At 37.5% G+C, this 17,046-nt stretch overlaps 2 protein-coding genes across 11 annotated transcripts in view; one reads left to right on the forward strand and one right to left on the reverse strand.

Annotated features, from left to right (window-relative positions):
* Positions 1–16,753, forward strand: part of FAM217A (family with sequence similarity 217 member A) — a 30,478-nt gene extending 13,725 nt beyond the window's left edge. For 2 of the 3 annotated variants that reach the window (XM_043590915.1, XM_043590913.1), the window contains exons 8-9: positions 315–1,504; positions 16,586–16,753. In XM_043590915.1, the coding sequence (XP_043446850.1) occupies positions 315–1,504; positions 16,586–16,617 (1,222 nt within the window). In that variant the 3' untranslated portion in view covers positions 16,618–16,753. Of the gene's footprint in view, positions 1–314; positions 1,790–16,585 lie in introns of those variants that run through there. The other variant, XM_043590914.1, reaches the window with a different exon arrangement.
* PRPF4B (pre-mRNA processing factor 4B) overlaps positions 5,964–17,046 on the reverse strand; it is a 37,080-nt gene continuing 25,997 nt past the window's right edge. The window contains exons 11-21 of one of the 8 annotated variants that reach the window (XM_043590909.1): positions 16,885–17,038; positions 14,129–14,243; positions 13,382–13,533; positions 11,950–12,036; positions 10,357–10,634; positions 9,893–10,027; positions 9,340–9,385; positions 8,738–8,825; positions 8,407–8,479; positions 7,906–7,951; positions 5,964–6,148 (exon numbers count right to left, since the gene is read on the reverse strand). In XM_043590909.1, coding sequence (XP_043446844.1) covers positions 10,431–10,634; positions 11,950–12,036; positions 13,382–13,533; positions 14,129–14,243; positions 16,885–17,038 — 712 coding nt within the window. In that variant the 3' untranslated portion in view covers positions 5,964–6,148; positions 7,906–7,951; positions 8,407–8,479; ... (2 more) ...; positions 9,893–10,027; positions 10,357–10,430. The other 7 variants (XM_043590908.1, XM_043590907.1, XM_043590906.1 and 4 more) reach the window with 7 other exon arrangements.

The following is a 17,046-nucleotide window of genomic DNA, read 5'->3' on the forward strand; positions in this document are numbered from 1 at the left end:
CATAGGTAAATAGATTAATTAGCCACTTTCAACCCAGTGGCCATTCATAGACACAGCCATTTGTGGGTATAACGATCTAGTTTCCTGTGAATGCACACAGGGATATCCAGTTAATATTCTAATCTATACGTTTAAAAATGTATATAGTTTTATGTACTTGAGCATATTTGGAAGTTAACATCTGTCAGTTACAGATAGATACACATAGGCCATTGGAAACTAAACCAGTCTTTGATAATTTTACTTTTTGATTATTTTAATAGCATTTTAATTCCAGTCAACAAACCATTCATTAACTAAATCATTTTTTAAAGGGATTTCAGAAAATCTTCCGTGGAAACTGGCTTTAATGTAACCAATAATCCCATAAGGCTCTTTACTGTGAACCACTCACTTGTAACAAGTGCTTCAGTTGAGAAGCAAGTTGGTTCTTACCCTGGACTGCAGATACCATCAGTTCTCTGCTGGCCCTATGCTGATGGAGACTTTTTGAAGGACAGAAATGAGCCTTATATTAATTTATGTTCGACTATAGAAAACAATAGTGGTGAAACTTTACCTGCTTTAAATTGGAACTTGAAATATGGAAACAGCAGTGTGGAAGAAAACTTAACAGATGAAAGTGATTTATCAGAAAATGAAAAAGCAAATGATAGTTTGCTCAGCTACTTTAAAAAGATGGACCTGAACTTAAAGCCAGAAACAATAGTAAACGTTGAGGAATCTTTCACAGAGGAACCAAGTGAAGTATTTCCATATCCTGATTTTCTCCCTTCTCCTTTCAATACCCTGGACTTGCACAAATTAGCCCTTTCAAAATCTGAAAATTGGAAAGTGACAGTAGAACCTCCAGAAAGCTCTGTTGAACGTCTGATAACTCGTTTACTAGAAATGGAAAGATTGCAACACATGACTATCCAAAAAGAGAGGCCCAGACTACAAACTACCTTCTGTACTCTGGCAGCTACTGAACGACCCTCTTCCTCCAAAGCTATACCCAAAGTGAGACAGCCCAAACTTTCAGACCCTTTGAGTCTTCAGACGACTTGTGTAGATAAAAGTCGTGAAAAAAGAAAAAGCAATTCTGGATCTTGCAAGCTTGAACAAAATGCTTCAAAATGGGATTGGAGCAATGCTGGCAAATATAAATGGAATTCTAGACCAACATCTCTAAAAAGTTCATCCACCACCAAACAATTGGTTGCAACTTGTGATGACTTTAGGAATCTCAAAAGCTCCATTTTAAATCCATGCCAGGAACTCACAACCAAGCCTACTCCTTCCCAAACAACTCAATCATTGGTTAAAATGGTCTCAACAAGATGTCTGCCACCAAAGTCTCCAATACCAGTCTCATCTATACCTCTGTCTTTCCCCGAAAATCAGAGAGAAGAAATTAAGGTACCAAGGACCAAAAAGAAACTTTATCAAAAAAACATAGCACTGAACAGACCATTCTATATTCAGAAGCTAAACTGTTTATCACCTTCCTTTACAGCTAAGGGTAAGTGTTCACCTATTGACCAAAAATAACTTTTCTTTCATACATCTCAATGTGAGCAAATCTGTTTCCAAGAAGCTTGGCTAAAACGTGGCTCATCATTCCGAGATACAAGTATTACACACATGCATGAGTAACTTGATGTGATGTGGAGTGGAATTTGTAAAAATCATTGCTGAGATGTGTAAATATAAATTCAAGGGCTTCCATACTGACATATTTGGCAATCTTTTGCATGTTATGTTTCAAAGGAATGTTTCACTTAGTAAACTGTTCTTTTCAAAAGAATATTCTCTTTTGTTGTGATGGTTTCCTAGTGTAATTCCATCATCAATGAATGCTATAATCAACTTATTGCTGGTATATTTTGTGTTCTATTATAGTTTGAAGAGTGTAGTTACCTCTTTTTAGTTCTTCCCACTCTGGTTCCTTTTTCCTTTCCTTTACTGCCTCTACAAATCTCCTTTGTCTATCATTTTGACCAATCTTTTGAGTATTTGCTTGGCCATTAAAAGCTAAAATACTTGCTATTTTGTTAAGTTAATATGCGAGAGCCCCTGGGTCCTCCTGTGAATCTTAAAAAATGTTCCTTTCCCAGGTCCTTGGTCATATACATGAAAGCAAGATCAGTTCCCTTGGAGACTAACTATAGTTGTAGATATGAAACAACCCTCTTCCACTCAGACTAAGTAGTTTTAAAATGTCAAAGGTAAAATGAGAAAAGGTTGCTATCCACAAGAGCAGCCAAAATCTGTTAGTGGAACTTTTCCCCAAAGTTCTTTGTTGCTGGAAGTCTTAACCCTGGTTAGTTGAAACGCAAACAGCTGAAGTTTCTTATTTAAAAAAGTGTGTGGGGATTGGAGGCAGGGGGAACTATGTGATGGACACAGCTTACTGCACCAGAATCAGGGAAACAAAAAAGCTGAGTCCTGGGTTCTACCGCAGGTGCACAGACACAGACTCTTTTGAGAGTGGGGCCAGGGAACCTGCCTGGTAAACTTCCCAGGTGATTTTAATGCAGGTGGTTCTTGGATCCCAGTTTGAAAAACCTGAAGGAAAAACTTGATGCAAAATGCTCAGGGTTGGTTGGTGGGGATCATGTGCTTTGGTTTTCAGTTGATGGTTGGTGAATTCAAATGAGTTTTTCTTAAACATTAAAAAAGTAACACAGGATTAAAACTTTTAGGTTACCCAAAGGAAAATGAGAAATAAAAGGCCTGTTCCCACTCCCAGCCCCCCACCAAGGCAATTGATATTACATTTTTGTGTAGCATCCCCCTGCCCCCCCCCCCCCCATAAGATGAAATAACATGAGATCCAGACGGTGAGGTGAATTTTCAGGACGATTCAAATACACGCTGAAGACAGCAACTGCAGCTCAGTTTCCTTTGTGCTATTTGTAGTCAAAGAATAAGGCTCAAGGAGTTTGCTTAGAAGCAGAGGTTAAAGAGAGCATGCTTAGTTTTTAGTTTCCAAGAATTTTCTGGAACTGCATCAACACAGCAATAGAAAATTAACTGTCCAGGATCCCTTGTCATAGAGCAGAATTTTGCCTAAATCCCACACAGTTGGTGTCATTATCCAAAGTACTAGAACATGCCTTTGATAGAATACAAAAATGGACTCCAGCTTTCACTCTGTTCCAGCTTGCAACGAATGATCTTTGTGGTTTCCCCTCTCAACCACCCTTACTCTCATTATTAAAAAAAAATTTTTTTTAATCTTTACTTTTGAGAGAGAGACAGAGTGTGAGAAGGGGAGCGGCAGAGAGGGAGACACAGAATCTGAAGCAGGCTCCAGGCTCCAAGCTGTCAGCACAGAACCTGATGCAGGGCTCAAACCCACAAACTGTGAGATCATGACCTGAGCTGAAGTCAGATGCTCAACGGACTGAACCGCCCAGGTGCCCCATCCTTACTCTCATTCTTACAGCTCTGAGTATTGAGCCTTATTTGCCAACCCTTGTACCCATTCTCATTTCTACCTTCTTTACTTGCTTGCATTTTATCCCTTCACCTTTAGGGTTGTAATGATGTAATTTTTATCTGTGAAAGCTTCAGGAAAGGGACATGCCTGTTCTGTTCACCACTGTATCCTGAACAATCATTGGTTGGCATGTAGATACCCTTCACAGTACATAAGGAAAGGACTTTACCCAGCTTTGAGGACTGTTAGGTGACACAGCAGTTACAGGCACTGGCTCCAAGGCCAGACTGAGTCTGAACCCAGGCTCTGCCACTTAACAGCTATACACCTCAGTCAGGTTCCTTAACCTTGGTTCTTCACTTTCCTAATTGGTAAGGTGGATAGAGTTATCTTTTATCTCATATAATCATGTGAGGATTGAGTAAAGTGCCTGGCAAATTACAAAATAGATCAGGGAAAATAGGAATGACACAGGAGAGCACACTGAATGGAATGAGCTACCTCAGCACTGAATTCACTGTCACTGGAGTAACAACTCAGGATTATTAACGTCCTACATCTTACAAGGCATGTGCCAGGCATCAGGGACACGGTATGAAGTGATGCAGACACTGTCCCTGGTTGTCAAGATCAGGAGTGGGAGTGGGACATGGGCAATGGGGGGGGGGGTATTTTAGAGGGAGAGGTAGTAAAAGATCACGGTCAGCAGTTCCATGAAATAGATTCCCATGAATAGGATTGCTTTGGGAGGTGGGAGGAGACAGATTCTCAGCTTTAATGTCTTAGAGGTAGGGCAAATTTCTTACTGCAAACATAACCAGGCCACTTTATTTAGGATGTCATTAGACCTGAAAACAAACAAACAAAAAAAACCAAAATAGCTACTGAAACACCAATTTTCAATTAGTCCCAAATTGCTTTATTTTTTTAAGTTTATTTTGAGAGAGAGAACCGACAGGGGAGGGGCAGAGAGGGGACAGAGGCTCCAAAACAGGCTGTGCTGACAGCAGTGAGCCTAATGCTGGGCTAGAACTCACAAACTGGGAGATCATGACCTGAGCCGAAGTCAGCTGTTTAACTGAGCCACCCAGATGCCCCAGTCCCTAATTGTGTTCAATGTAACTATGTAAAAAACACATTTGCAGCAGTGCAGATTTCAATTATGAGGCAAAGGTACTAATTTTAATACGTCATGATCATTTGTAAAAATAGTTGCCAAAGTATTTTGTGTTTAAATGGAGTCCCTAAAATGAGGTTGGAAGAGGCATAATGTACATAGGAAGATGTAGCCATCTTGAGTTCATCTTGTAAAAGGATAGCCAAACATTGCCTATTTTACCCCTACAAGGAAAACTCACCACTGAGGGTGGGGGCACAGTAGTTACCAACAAAGTCAGAAGACTTGACTTCCAACGGCCTTGAAAAATAGCCAACTTCTACTACTAATTTTGAAGAAACATCTGGCAGTTTGTGACGTTTAAATTGGAAGTTAATTCTGTCCAGTAAACTTTAGTTGAATTTGGCTTAATGGCTTGCTCATAAATTCCCCATGTTTAGCTCTCTAGTATTGAAGCCTTGTCTTAGCTTTTGGATCTTTCGATTTCCTCAATGAGAGAAAGCACATCTTTCTCTTTAAAGTTTGCAGCAACCTCCTCCCAAGCCCAATACACTCTGATAAAAAACAGGATCTCAAGACTCTCATGTCACTTTAGAGGAATAGCATATGGTCATTAATCGTCTGCTAGCCCAAGCAGAAAACAACTGGGGCCTTTGGTTGGGGAGGGTATCCAGAACCACTGCCATTTGGCTCATTTCTTCCCAAAACCAGGAATCGACCGCTAATGAGAGAAGGGAGCATCAGCTAGGTCAGGTGTATTCACACAGCCACACATTCTGGCTGTCTTCCATTCTCAGTCCTGCTTTGTGTGTTAAAGAGCCACTCAGCCTCACTGCGACTCTTAAGCATTTTACACGTTGTTTGTTTTGTTAAGGACATTTCCTTAAACGAAAATGGACAGACTAGAGTCCAGTATTTGCCAGCCTTCCCCATCTGCAATGAACCAATTGAATGAAATCATTACAGAAGAGGAAGTTCTCTCCTTACTATGTTTCTATTATTAGGAAAACCAAATCAGAACTATATGTACCAAGAATAGGAATCCAACACCCTTCGTTTGGTGTGTGTTGTGCACTTAGTCGCTAGGAAGTATTTTGATGTTTGTAAGGAAGATACGAGGCTGTTTCCAAACACCAGGTTCTGTGAAAGGGCATATTCTGCCAAGTGGTTTGGTAAACTTCTCTCTATACCTCTGCCCTCACTGGGATGCACATCAGATGTCTTCTGAGAACCTGTAAATACCACTCTAACTTAATCCGGCAGTTGCCAATCAGATTTGAGCACAGAATACCTTTCGAGGCAGATCTATGAACACCAGTAAAATAGCATCTAAGAAACTTTAGGTAGGAAATGGTGTTTTAATTTAAAACTAAACACAAAATACCAAACTGGAGCAAAGGAAAAAATCAGGAGACAATCTGGTAACAAGAGGCATATTTTATTAAGGTTTCCCAATAACTGGAAACATTGTTTCTATTTAAAATGCAAGTTACAATTCAAATGATACCATGAGTAATTGGGATACACATTGAGTATTTTCAGAGACCAGCTTCCATATCTTGATCACTAAATGGAAAGATTCTTCAGAAGAACAGTCCCTTACCCTACATACAGAAGGAGAAAAAAACAATTAAAGATGCCATGATGATATCTATCAAATAACTGGAAAACATTTTAAGTCAATTTAGTGTACATTATTGACATGTAAAAAAACACAAATGAATCTGTAGTGAACACTTCCAAAAGGAAGACATTCCATCTAGGAGAATGATAAAACTTGTGTTGCATAATATATGCTTGAACTAGTATACTACAAGGAAAGAAACACTTTATGAAGCCCAATTTCTAATGATATCATAACTCATGAAAGGAAATTACTTATTTGAATGTCTACTTCTTTCCTATCTCCACCATTTAAAAAGGGCATTCCTTAACTGCCTGGCCTAAGTTTGAAGATATGTGATTCCTGTGTCATTTCAGAGATTTTATTTCTACCTAGCCAGCTCCAGTAACCAAATGATAATCAAGTACAGGTAAAGCAAAGCAGGATGGATGCAAATATGAAACAAATGTGAGAACATTACATTTCTCTGCTCTACCACATACCATAAAACATACGTTTTTCATATTGTAGAAATGCCCTGAGTATTTGTTTTAGAGAAAAGAGGTGATTATTATAATGGGGAAAAAAAAGTTACAGTATTTTACAAATACAAAACTATTTTGAAGTAGTAGAGTGGAATACTTGAGTTATACACTGGGTTTGAATAAACAGGATGCTATTAATAAGGATTTAAGGGTGAAAGTGAATACTGGGAAGGTCTTCAAAGTTTATGACCAGATGCTCCCTTCCTTCAAAACTTGGATATTCCAACCTGAATTCTGAGACCTTTGAGAATAAGGTCCACCTAGAATGGGCTCTCCAATGTATGTGCTTTCTGGATCTCACCTACCCTCTCACTACAGAAAGTAGGACTTTTTTTGAGGGTTGTGTCCTAAGACTTAGGAACCCTGAAGTCTGATACATTCACGGTATATTTTGCTGTGAAGTGTAATAAAACAAAAAGCTTTACCAGAGATTAACTTATTTGAAAACTATACAGCTACTGTGAAATATGAATGTAGGTTAAAGGTAATTCAACTAAATGACCATAATCAAACACACAGGTCTTACCAAGCTCTGAATTTCTGCCTCTGCAAAATTACAAATTCTAATCAAATCCTGTGTATGTATATAAAGAATGTTTACAGAGTTCCTTTCAAATAGGCAAATCTAGGAATGCTAAATTTGGGAAGATTGACTTCTCTCATTTCCCTTAAGAAGAAAAACTGACAGTGACTCTAAATACTGTGTCTATTTTAAGACCATGATTGGAGCACTTGTGAAAACAAAGGGACTAAAAGGAAAGCTGGATTAAAAGGAAAGAGGATTAAGGGAGTTGAATAATAGTGTTCTTCAAATTCCACGACTTGCTATTCTTTTGCATTTGCCAAGGAGATTAGATACCTAAAGCTAAAGACTGCTTTTTTGATGTACGAGGTTTTGGTGGTTTCTAGTTTCCTAATAACCCCTAGGGACCAATTCTGATGGCCACGTGTTTAATGTGGAATCTCGCCATTGAGGAGTCTTTCCTACCAACCACTCACTGACCACTGTTTTTACTGTAGGGGAGGGAAGAGAGGGGAGAGGCAGGAAGCACAATAAAACAAGCATGTACAGATGAACACAACAGCACTACTACTCTAAGTGCCAAACATTAACGAAACCCAAATGATAAGGCTGAAAACTAAAAAATTAGACAAAAATTAAATGGAGGATTCTTTTTTGTTTGTTTGTTTTAATCTTTTATAGGACAGAAACCTTAGCTCATGTCTTCTGGCTGTCATCATCTTCCACTGAACTGCACCTAAAACACAAAGAACAAGTAACAAGCAACTTTGTTTTTTAAAGAATAGGTAATAGTTTTGAAGGCATAAGATGAACTGTCTCTAGTGGAAGTTAACTTACTTAAATAATTATATAAAACGAAGCCATGAAAAATCACCAGAAGCATCATCAAAATGTTAACTATTTTGAGTGAAAATAACTACAAAAGACTCGAATATGCAGCATATGATCACCAAAATAAAGTAAATCATGGTGGGAAAATCACTACCCATTTTGTTAAGGTAGAAAAGCTGCACCTGTGAAGCCTTTTGTAAAAGGCTTCCTTCTACCTGAAGATGGAAACCAGCTTGTATTTACTTTAGTAAAGTCTAAACCATGAAGAGACGGGGTGTAGATTCAAAGTTGGCTTATTATATCATCTATCACCTTCCTGGCTGTAGTTCATTTCATGTCTTTAAATGGAGCAAAACCCACCAGAAGAATGCTGCTATTCTGATTTTTCCATTCTTGAATGCACCAAAACGTGCATCTTGTTGTAATTAGGTGCCTGGGTGAATAAAAAAATCCCATTTACAATTTAAAAATATTATTTAAACCCCAAAAATCTGATTATTTTCCACATTGCTCAGGAAGACAAGCATTAATTTTACCACCCAAACAGAAAAGATTCATATGCATTTCTGAAAAAGCTCCCCTACCATGTTTAAAAATACGAATTCCTTTGTGTTGCAAAACCAAGCTGATTTACATGATTTTGTCTTAAATTGTGGCTAAATGTTTATCTACACATGCTGTCAGAAATAACCTTGTTAAGAAGGTGAAGCTGGTGTCTCAGCAAATCAGACCCCTTGGAGAAGGCGTTGAATGGCCTGTGCCCCGTTTTCCTTTTTTCTCTTTCCGCACCATCAGAAGGAAAAGTGAGAAAATAGCAGAAACATTAGTTAAATCCTGAATTATACCCCATAACCTACAGGAATTATCTCACTACACTGAAAGCTGACAATATTTGCAGGATTCTTTTGATGAAATAATTAGGATCCTGATTATTAATAAAATGATAAACTTGTGGCTAGGCTTTACATCTTTAACAAATAATTCTTTTAAAGACTTAAAGGAAGAAATGAAAGGTTGCTTTTAACTAGTTATGGTTTACCTGACTTACCAGCACTGAAGACAAAAACTTTTAAAAATGGCTACAAATGCCTTGTTCACAAAAGACTTTATTATCTAGTGATGCATACTGAGAACATACAGAAATCTGCATGGTCCACTTCACATGCAGTAGAACAATCTTCACTTTACAATAAGTGAGTGTCAACTGTTTTATGCAATAGACAACACTTTAAAGTCACATTCTTAAAGAAAAGCTTCATTTACAAAAGAAATAAAAGGTAAAGAAGCAATTACCGCTTTTAAAAAGCAGCTGCTTTGTTCAAGAGTGGAAGGTTTATGCCTGTATTGAAAGACAACATGATCACAAATAATGAAAACAATGAACAAATGAAAAAACACTTTTACCATAAAGCAGTACACTTTCAAAATGACATACAAATAGTTAAAAATTTCATTATGTTGTCTAACTTTTAAATATGAGGACTCTCAGAATTAGGCCTCAACATTTGTAATTAGTAAATGAAAACTACGCATTGTTTCTATGTCACTACGAACTGTATTTAACAAAATGTATATAAAGTCTATAGCAAGTTGATTTAAAAAAATTAAAGTTAATAAGAAACAGTACACTGAAGGCGCTCTATCCATCAAGCGCACTCTTCCAATTTTAAATGTGATGAACAGAACAGAAATTGTAACTATGCCACAGTCGCGATGCCAAAAAAGAAAACGAGATCAGTTAGCACACATGCAGGGAATTCCGCCACAAAGCTAATATCCCTCATTTGTCAACTGTTCCAATAAAATAACGTCTTAAAACGCCAGTGATGTTGATGGTTTAGCTTACCTTCAGTGTACTGAATGTTGTACACAACCTGCTTTAAAAGAGGAGGCCGTCCCTGCAGGCAGGCTCAAGAAGGAACAGACCCCCTTCGGCACTGACTACGCCAAGGGCATGCCGCTGTGGCCTGCACACACACACCTAGGAAAATGTGAATATAAACAGCATTTATGCTGGCCATTTTATCTGAAGACCAATATGAAGCCAAGTTTGCTAAAAATAAATCAACCACCCAACATTACTACTCCTTTTATAACAGATGCTTTTGTCTTTTATGTGAACTGCAACCATATACATTTGCACTGTAATTCTGTGCAGTCTTGGCAATTAAAACAGTTCTACAGTGAAATTTCACATAAGACACAAAACAGATTAACTAACATTTCTAAAAGAAATATCACCCTTGGTGTTAATTCAAATATATCATGCTTCCTCAAATTTGCTGGAGAAATATTTATAAGTTTATATACATTAATAAACTGCTGTGAAATTTCTTCAGTCTTTGTATTTAATTACTCAAACCCTTGGAGCTTCTTCATCTCGTTTAAATTTTTTCCTGGATGAAGGCATGCTGTAGGGCCTGATTGATGCTAATTCGTTTAGCTGGGTCCAACATCAGGATCTGGTCCAACAAGTCCTTTAGCTGGTGTACTTTTTTACGTTGGTCTTCAGGAAGTCGCTGGCACCCAATCAAGTCAGCCAACAGGTCCTTGGTTGGATTAATGGTGCTCATGACAGTAACCTTCTCCTAAAAATAATTTTTAAAATGTGTATGTCTAAATGAGTTACTAAGCATATGTAACTTAAATCAGACTGCTTCGTCTATCAAGACTTCTAACATAGATTATCATCTACTCATTGAAAACTTTTTTTTTTTTTTTTTTATTTATTTTTTAAAAAAATTTTTTTTTCAACGTTTATTTATTTTTGGGACAGAGAGAGACAGAGCATGAACGGGGGAGGGGCAGAGAGAGAGAGGGAGACACAGAATCGGAAACAGGCTCCAGGCTCTGAGCCATCAGCCCAGAGCCTGACATGGGGCTCGAACTCACGGACCGCGAGATCGTGACCTGGCTGAAGTCGGACGCTTAACCGACTGCGCCACCCAGGCGCCCCTACTCATTGAAAACTTTGACACAGCTTCCTCTAGTCTACATCTTTTTAAGAAGCAACCAAAAAACTTCGATGGGGAAAAAAAAAATCAACCCCAAGTTAGCAATGACAATTTTTAAAAAACACTGTAATTTAATTTTGTAAAAAGAGAGAAAATGTCAAAAGAAAGAAGTCTGTGAAAACCTTAAAACAATTTAATAATAATTAACAGTAAACACTTGAGTTTGAACTGTACTTTCCCTATCCTGAAGTGGTAACAGACACGGAAGCAAGTCCATACCAAAAAGTGTTTGTGGTTAAGTGCTCCGATAAAGTTAGGAACAGCCGATATAACAGGGCAAAAATAAAGAAGTCCTTACTTTAACCTGGGGTTTTAGAAGGGCTCGTGTAGAATGTGTATTTCCCTTGAGGCTTGAAGTTGGATAAATTATTTTTAGGGGATGAGGAAGTACAGGAGGCAGATAAGGTCAGGACAGTCTGTGAACAAAGGCACAAAGGTGTGACACAGCAGGCCCTTTGGCTAACTGCCAAGTGTGGCATGGTGGGGTTTACAGAATACTGCGAGGGGGTGGGAACTGCTGAAGATGGCAGAGTTCATCAGAGAGGAACCCAAAGAAGGGTTTTTAAGCAGGCAGAATAACATGATCAGATTTGTTTTCAAAAAGATCACTCTGGCAAGCAGCACAAAAGCTGGATGGGAGGCCAGAATCCAAAGAACAGAGGAAGAGGGCCATTTAAATATGACCTATAATAAAAATAGACTCATTATACTAAACATTTTTAAATCCCTTCATCTTTTTCATAACCTGATTGTGTTTTATTCAGGAATTGGCCAACAGCAAAAGGAATTATTTTTAGTGTTTTAAATATTCATTGCTCCTAGTACCACCCAGCATTGTTTGTTCACAGTAATAAAATCATTTAATGTAGCACAGCTAAAAGAGACTTACCCTCTCTGTTACTTTATCAACTTCTATATACATGAAGTTGAGATTTTGATCAAAATGTTGGTCTTTGAATACGCCTTTCCGAATCATCTGGCAATAAAGCAAAACAAAACTTGGGTTTTGAACTATTATGAAACAGTCTGGCCTACTAACAATTTAATACGAAACAAGTCACAAATAATATTAATTTAGTCTCTCTAGGTTTGTCTCCTTCTTTAGGAATCTTAAGAGTCCTTGCTCTGGAGAGTTTAACCCCTTTGAAAGAGCAAATAGAAATGCTGTGCCTGAAACTACTTAATATCATGAAATTCAGTTTTCCCAGGCAGTGACTTAAACCAATTATAATATCACATTGTGCTTTCATTATTCAAAATTGAGGATCAAACAAAGACAAAATAATTTATGCTTAGAAAGTAAAAGTATCACACATTTGGACCCTTTTCTCTTGGCAGTTTAAGAAACCCAATGACATTTCACAAATTATGTTCCAATGGTCCAAAGAGGATATAGGTGAGACCTCATTAAGACAAATACCAACATGGTTAATTTTTGTGTAACTTCTTCTAACCAAGCCCAACATAATAGAATTTGGACAGTACCTGAAAAATACAATGGCTTCTGACCCATACGTGGAAAAATCTGTAATCTCTCAGAAATTTAGCAAATAAGCTGAAATCATCAAAGTCTAACATATGGCCCTCAGGTTTATAAATGCCTCAAGTTTCTGCTTCATTTCTGAAATAATTGTTGTAGCTGAAGCATTAAGGGTGAATTTTAGGTTATAAAGATGTCAAGTTCAAGGGAGTTTTCTTGGTAACTTCCTTTCCCAAAGAACTTCCAATCTGAGTAAACTGAAGGCCATCAAGTTCCTTTTCCAGTAGTCCCCCATCATTCTCTGACATCTGAGCCCTTCTTCACATCTGAACTAACCTGACCTGCATCTTTTTTCATTCCACCTCTCAAGCATGTTTGGTGCTGTTATCAATATACGGTGTGCTCCCAAGGCTGCTTCTCTGCCCATCATTAAAGGACAATAAACAAACAAGGGAAGAACAAAGATATGAAACAGTCATATATATACACATGTATGGTGCTGAACAAATTTATGCTCATCAATCTCTCTTCTTAATTCCAATTCTACTCCAAACTCTAGGCCCCTACCCTCCTGCTTAAAAGAATAAGGAAAAGCAAAGAGACACATTAGAGGGAAGAGGAAAATGGACTTCTCTTATCTTGACAGCTCTTGGTTGATTAGAACCACTAACTTAAACAGCAGAAATGAAAAAGAACTAAGGAATCACAGTAGCCATATACCTGCCTTTCTGAAATTGTTTTATAGACACTACTGAGGACTAAGTGCCAGCAATCCACTGGTCTACAATAAACTACTGCTAAGACCTCAAAAAACAAAAAGCAGCTCACACTAATGTCCTACCTTATTAGGCATCTTTCCTTTGAGATCCATGGCGAGCTTCAACATATGGTTATTGGTTTTGCCAGGAAACAAAATTTTTCCGGTGTAGAGTTCATATAAGGTACAACCCACAGACCACATGTCTATACCATAGTCATAGCTTTTCCCTATAACTGAAAACAAAATGGGAGTGTTAATACATGATGATAAAAACAATCAACTACAATTTATTTTCATTAATGAGGGATTAATTTAGCTCGGCCTCCATAACTGCAATCTTAATACCTCACTTTGGCATTAGCTTTATGTTTTTTCCCCCACTAATTCTTAGTAGACTCTTAAACTTAAAAACCTTAAAAAATGAGAAAATGCAGAAGGGACTGAAGGGGGGTGTGGAAGAAAGTATTTCTTTTTTCATTTCACCATTGGTGGAGGTGCTAACCAGCCTCAACCAAGGCAACAGGAAGAGAAAAAACAAAGGTCCCATATAATCCATAAATTTGATAATCAGACCTTGAGTAATCAAGAGCAGTCTTCTAAAGCCGAGGATTTTCCAGAACTGTTTTGCTACTCTTGCCAGACATGATCAAGACTCCTGTCACAACTACCACCATTCCACCTGAGGAGGATGAACTTGCTATGGTTCCCTTCCTCATGAATGACCTCGAGCAGCTGCTGAAGTGCGATGGAAAACAGTACTTAGACATTAAATATGCTGTTTCCACTGCATATGATGGCCCAGGTCAAAGAACAGCTGAAGAGACTTACTGATTTCAGGAGCACGATAAAATCTACTGACAAGATAAGGTGTTATGTCATTATCCGCAACATGTGAAGCCGACCCAAAATCGCAGAGCTTTAAAATAGTTTTTGATTCATTAACCTGCAAAACATTTTATCATGGAAGTTTAATTCATGCCAGAAAGAATTAAGACAAATAATCAGATAAAAAACAATGGGTTTTGAGAAGTTATTTCCAATACTGAAAACAAAGTTACCCATTTAAAAATTCCTTTTCTAATTATCTTAGAACTCAATTTCCTAATTATAAAAAATTAAGAGCTATCAAGTATTTGATTATAATTAGTTAAAAGAACTTTTTTCAGTGAGGAAATATGGAATAATACCAAGTACAATTTTAACCTAGGCTACTTTGAAAAGGGAGGGGTAATAGAAAAATCTCATTGAAGCAAAGCATCTTCTAAAAATCCCCAGAATACCTGAATAAAGTCAAGTTACTAATTTAAAGGAACATGAACACGTTTATTAAGAAGGGATCACATTTAGATTCTAACTTTCAATTGACTGAGGTTAACTTTCAGTTGCCAGAAAATTATGATAGCAATGAAAGCAGAGGACGATTCAGATTAAATCTGGACAAAATCAGAGCAAAAACATTCTTCACCGGAAGCTGCTAGACCATCCCAAACTTAGCAATCACTTCAAGTCTAAAAGATACTAAATCCCTTAAATATAAAAAAGGTATTAGTCAAGAAAATGTTAAATATATTTGGCACAATATTTGATAAATATGAACTCTATATTAGTCATTTGTTTCTTTTTTCCTTTGTAAATACTTCAACATACACAGTAACAGTGACATCTGCTGAGAAAGGCTGGAGCTGCTCCCATGGCTGCTGCCACTCATGAGTCAGAAGCATGTTCAGGATTAACAAGTGAAGATAATTCATATTCCAGAGTCCCTTCCCCCCTTCAAAAGAGACACACACAAATTCCGAGTTGGGACTTGAACTTGGCCTATAGTTCCCACCCCAAAGAAACATAACACTTTAACATAAACACTTTCTACTGGGATATCCAAGTCTGGTCAGTGTTACAGATTGGCCCATTACAGTTGATATCCACAGAATTAAGCTAATAATGGAAATGATTATTTTTAACTGCCATATCCGTAACCATTCTCTTCATCTGGGGTCTCAGAAGATAGGGATCTTCAAATGGAAAAGCACTTGTGAAGCTTTTTAAAAAGTATAAACTGCATTCAGCTACTTAATTAACGAAGCAGTTTAAAACCCAGAGAAACCTCAGGACAATTTTAAAATTAGAATCTACCAGTTCCACTGACAGGAGTTCCACTCTTGGGCTGGCTAACATGCCTTAAATGATAGCAGGGGAGCCACACTTATGTGCATTTCAGTTTGGCTACATAATTTCTATCCTCTCACAAGGAATGTGGTACTCCTACCACACTGATGGTTGAAATCCTGGGCTAGAAGTTTTGGATTTTCATTCACAAGCAGCTCCCTGTGATCTCTGAGGTTTATTTCCTCCTTTCTTGGGAAGGAGAGACAACATTCAGTGTCTGAAGTCCATGTGAAAACCTTATGAGAGTAGCATTAACTCAAAGAAAATGAAGTTGTAAAAATAAGAGCTCCTGAATACTGGCAAAGGTCTTATTCTTTAACTTCTACGGTGGTTAAACAGATTTTCAATGCACAGTTACCTTTAGGTTTTATAGATCTTACACATTCTTTGATATGAATGGTATATTTCACAATTTAAAGAAAATTGAGGTAAAAACTAACTATGAAGTTGACTAGGCAAGTCTACAATTCATTGATTTCACTGTAATTACTCCGCTCTTCTAACCCCAAATTATACTGGATACGCAATACATTGTAAAGTCAGACAAAACATGCTAAGATGGAATGTCTCATTATTTATGTGCTAGTCTGGAAGAAAATATTTTAAGATATTAAAAAGCAAAAGAAGAATCTGAACTAACAGGTAAGTTACTGACAAGGGATCCTTAAACTTTAATGGGATCGTAATCTTTTAAAAGTGTAGAACATGTTACTAGCAGACAAGTTAGGAATTCCTCAAGTTGTGAACATACCCGCAACTCTGAACATCTCAGAACAGGGGTGAAGAAATGGGGCCAGGGAGGGAAGAGGTATGTGTGCATTTATCACTCCCCTATAAGGATATATTACTTTTAAATTTCAAAAACATGTACTCTGTGAAAGCTGCATCTTATACCAGAAGTCCTTAGGAGATAAAGACTGAAAGGGACACCTTTCAGTGTAATCACAACTGAGTTACTGTGTTTGGACCCCCTCCTGGGCACCTACAGACAAACTGTAGATTTAAGAGATAATTCTCCTTAAGTGTCTCTAACCCTGTCAGACCACAGAGAACAAAGAGTTGTGAACATTCCTAATTTCAAACAACACATATGCATCTTTTATTTCTTTTTCTTTTTAGATACCAGAAGAAACCCACCATTACTCCATTAAAGCACTCCTGAGATTTATGTGTACTCTAAATCCAACAATCAAAAGGAAAAAATTGGGGACAATAGCCTATTTCCTTTCTTTACACTTTACTATGAAATTTCATGGACCAACTTCCATAAAAGTAAACCCTGGTTAAGTCCTTTGTAATGGGTAATTAATATACTGAGTTGTTCTTCTAAGACATCGTTTCTAGAATAATACAGTGGTAATCACATCATTGGCAAGAAACTTTACGGATGTACAAGGCAACCTGACTGATGGACTTACCAGGATATTGTCTGGCTTGATATCTGCATGTAGGATATTGCATCTTTTAAGGAGTTTTAATGCCAAGAACAGCTGCTGACTATAGGATCTCACGGCTTTAATATGAAGACCAACATCTTTACCATATTTTTTTAACACCTCTCGTAAATTCATACTTTTAGG

Source organism: Prionailurus bengalensis, chromosome B2 (assembly GCF_016509475.1).
Source record: "Prionailurus bengalensis isolate Pbe53 chromosome B2, Fcat_Pben_1.1_paternal_pri, whole genome shotgun sequence".
Taxonomy (NCBI): domain Eukaryota; kingdom Metazoa; phylum Chordata; class Mammalia; order Carnivora; family Felidae; genus Prionailurus; species Prionailurus bengalensis.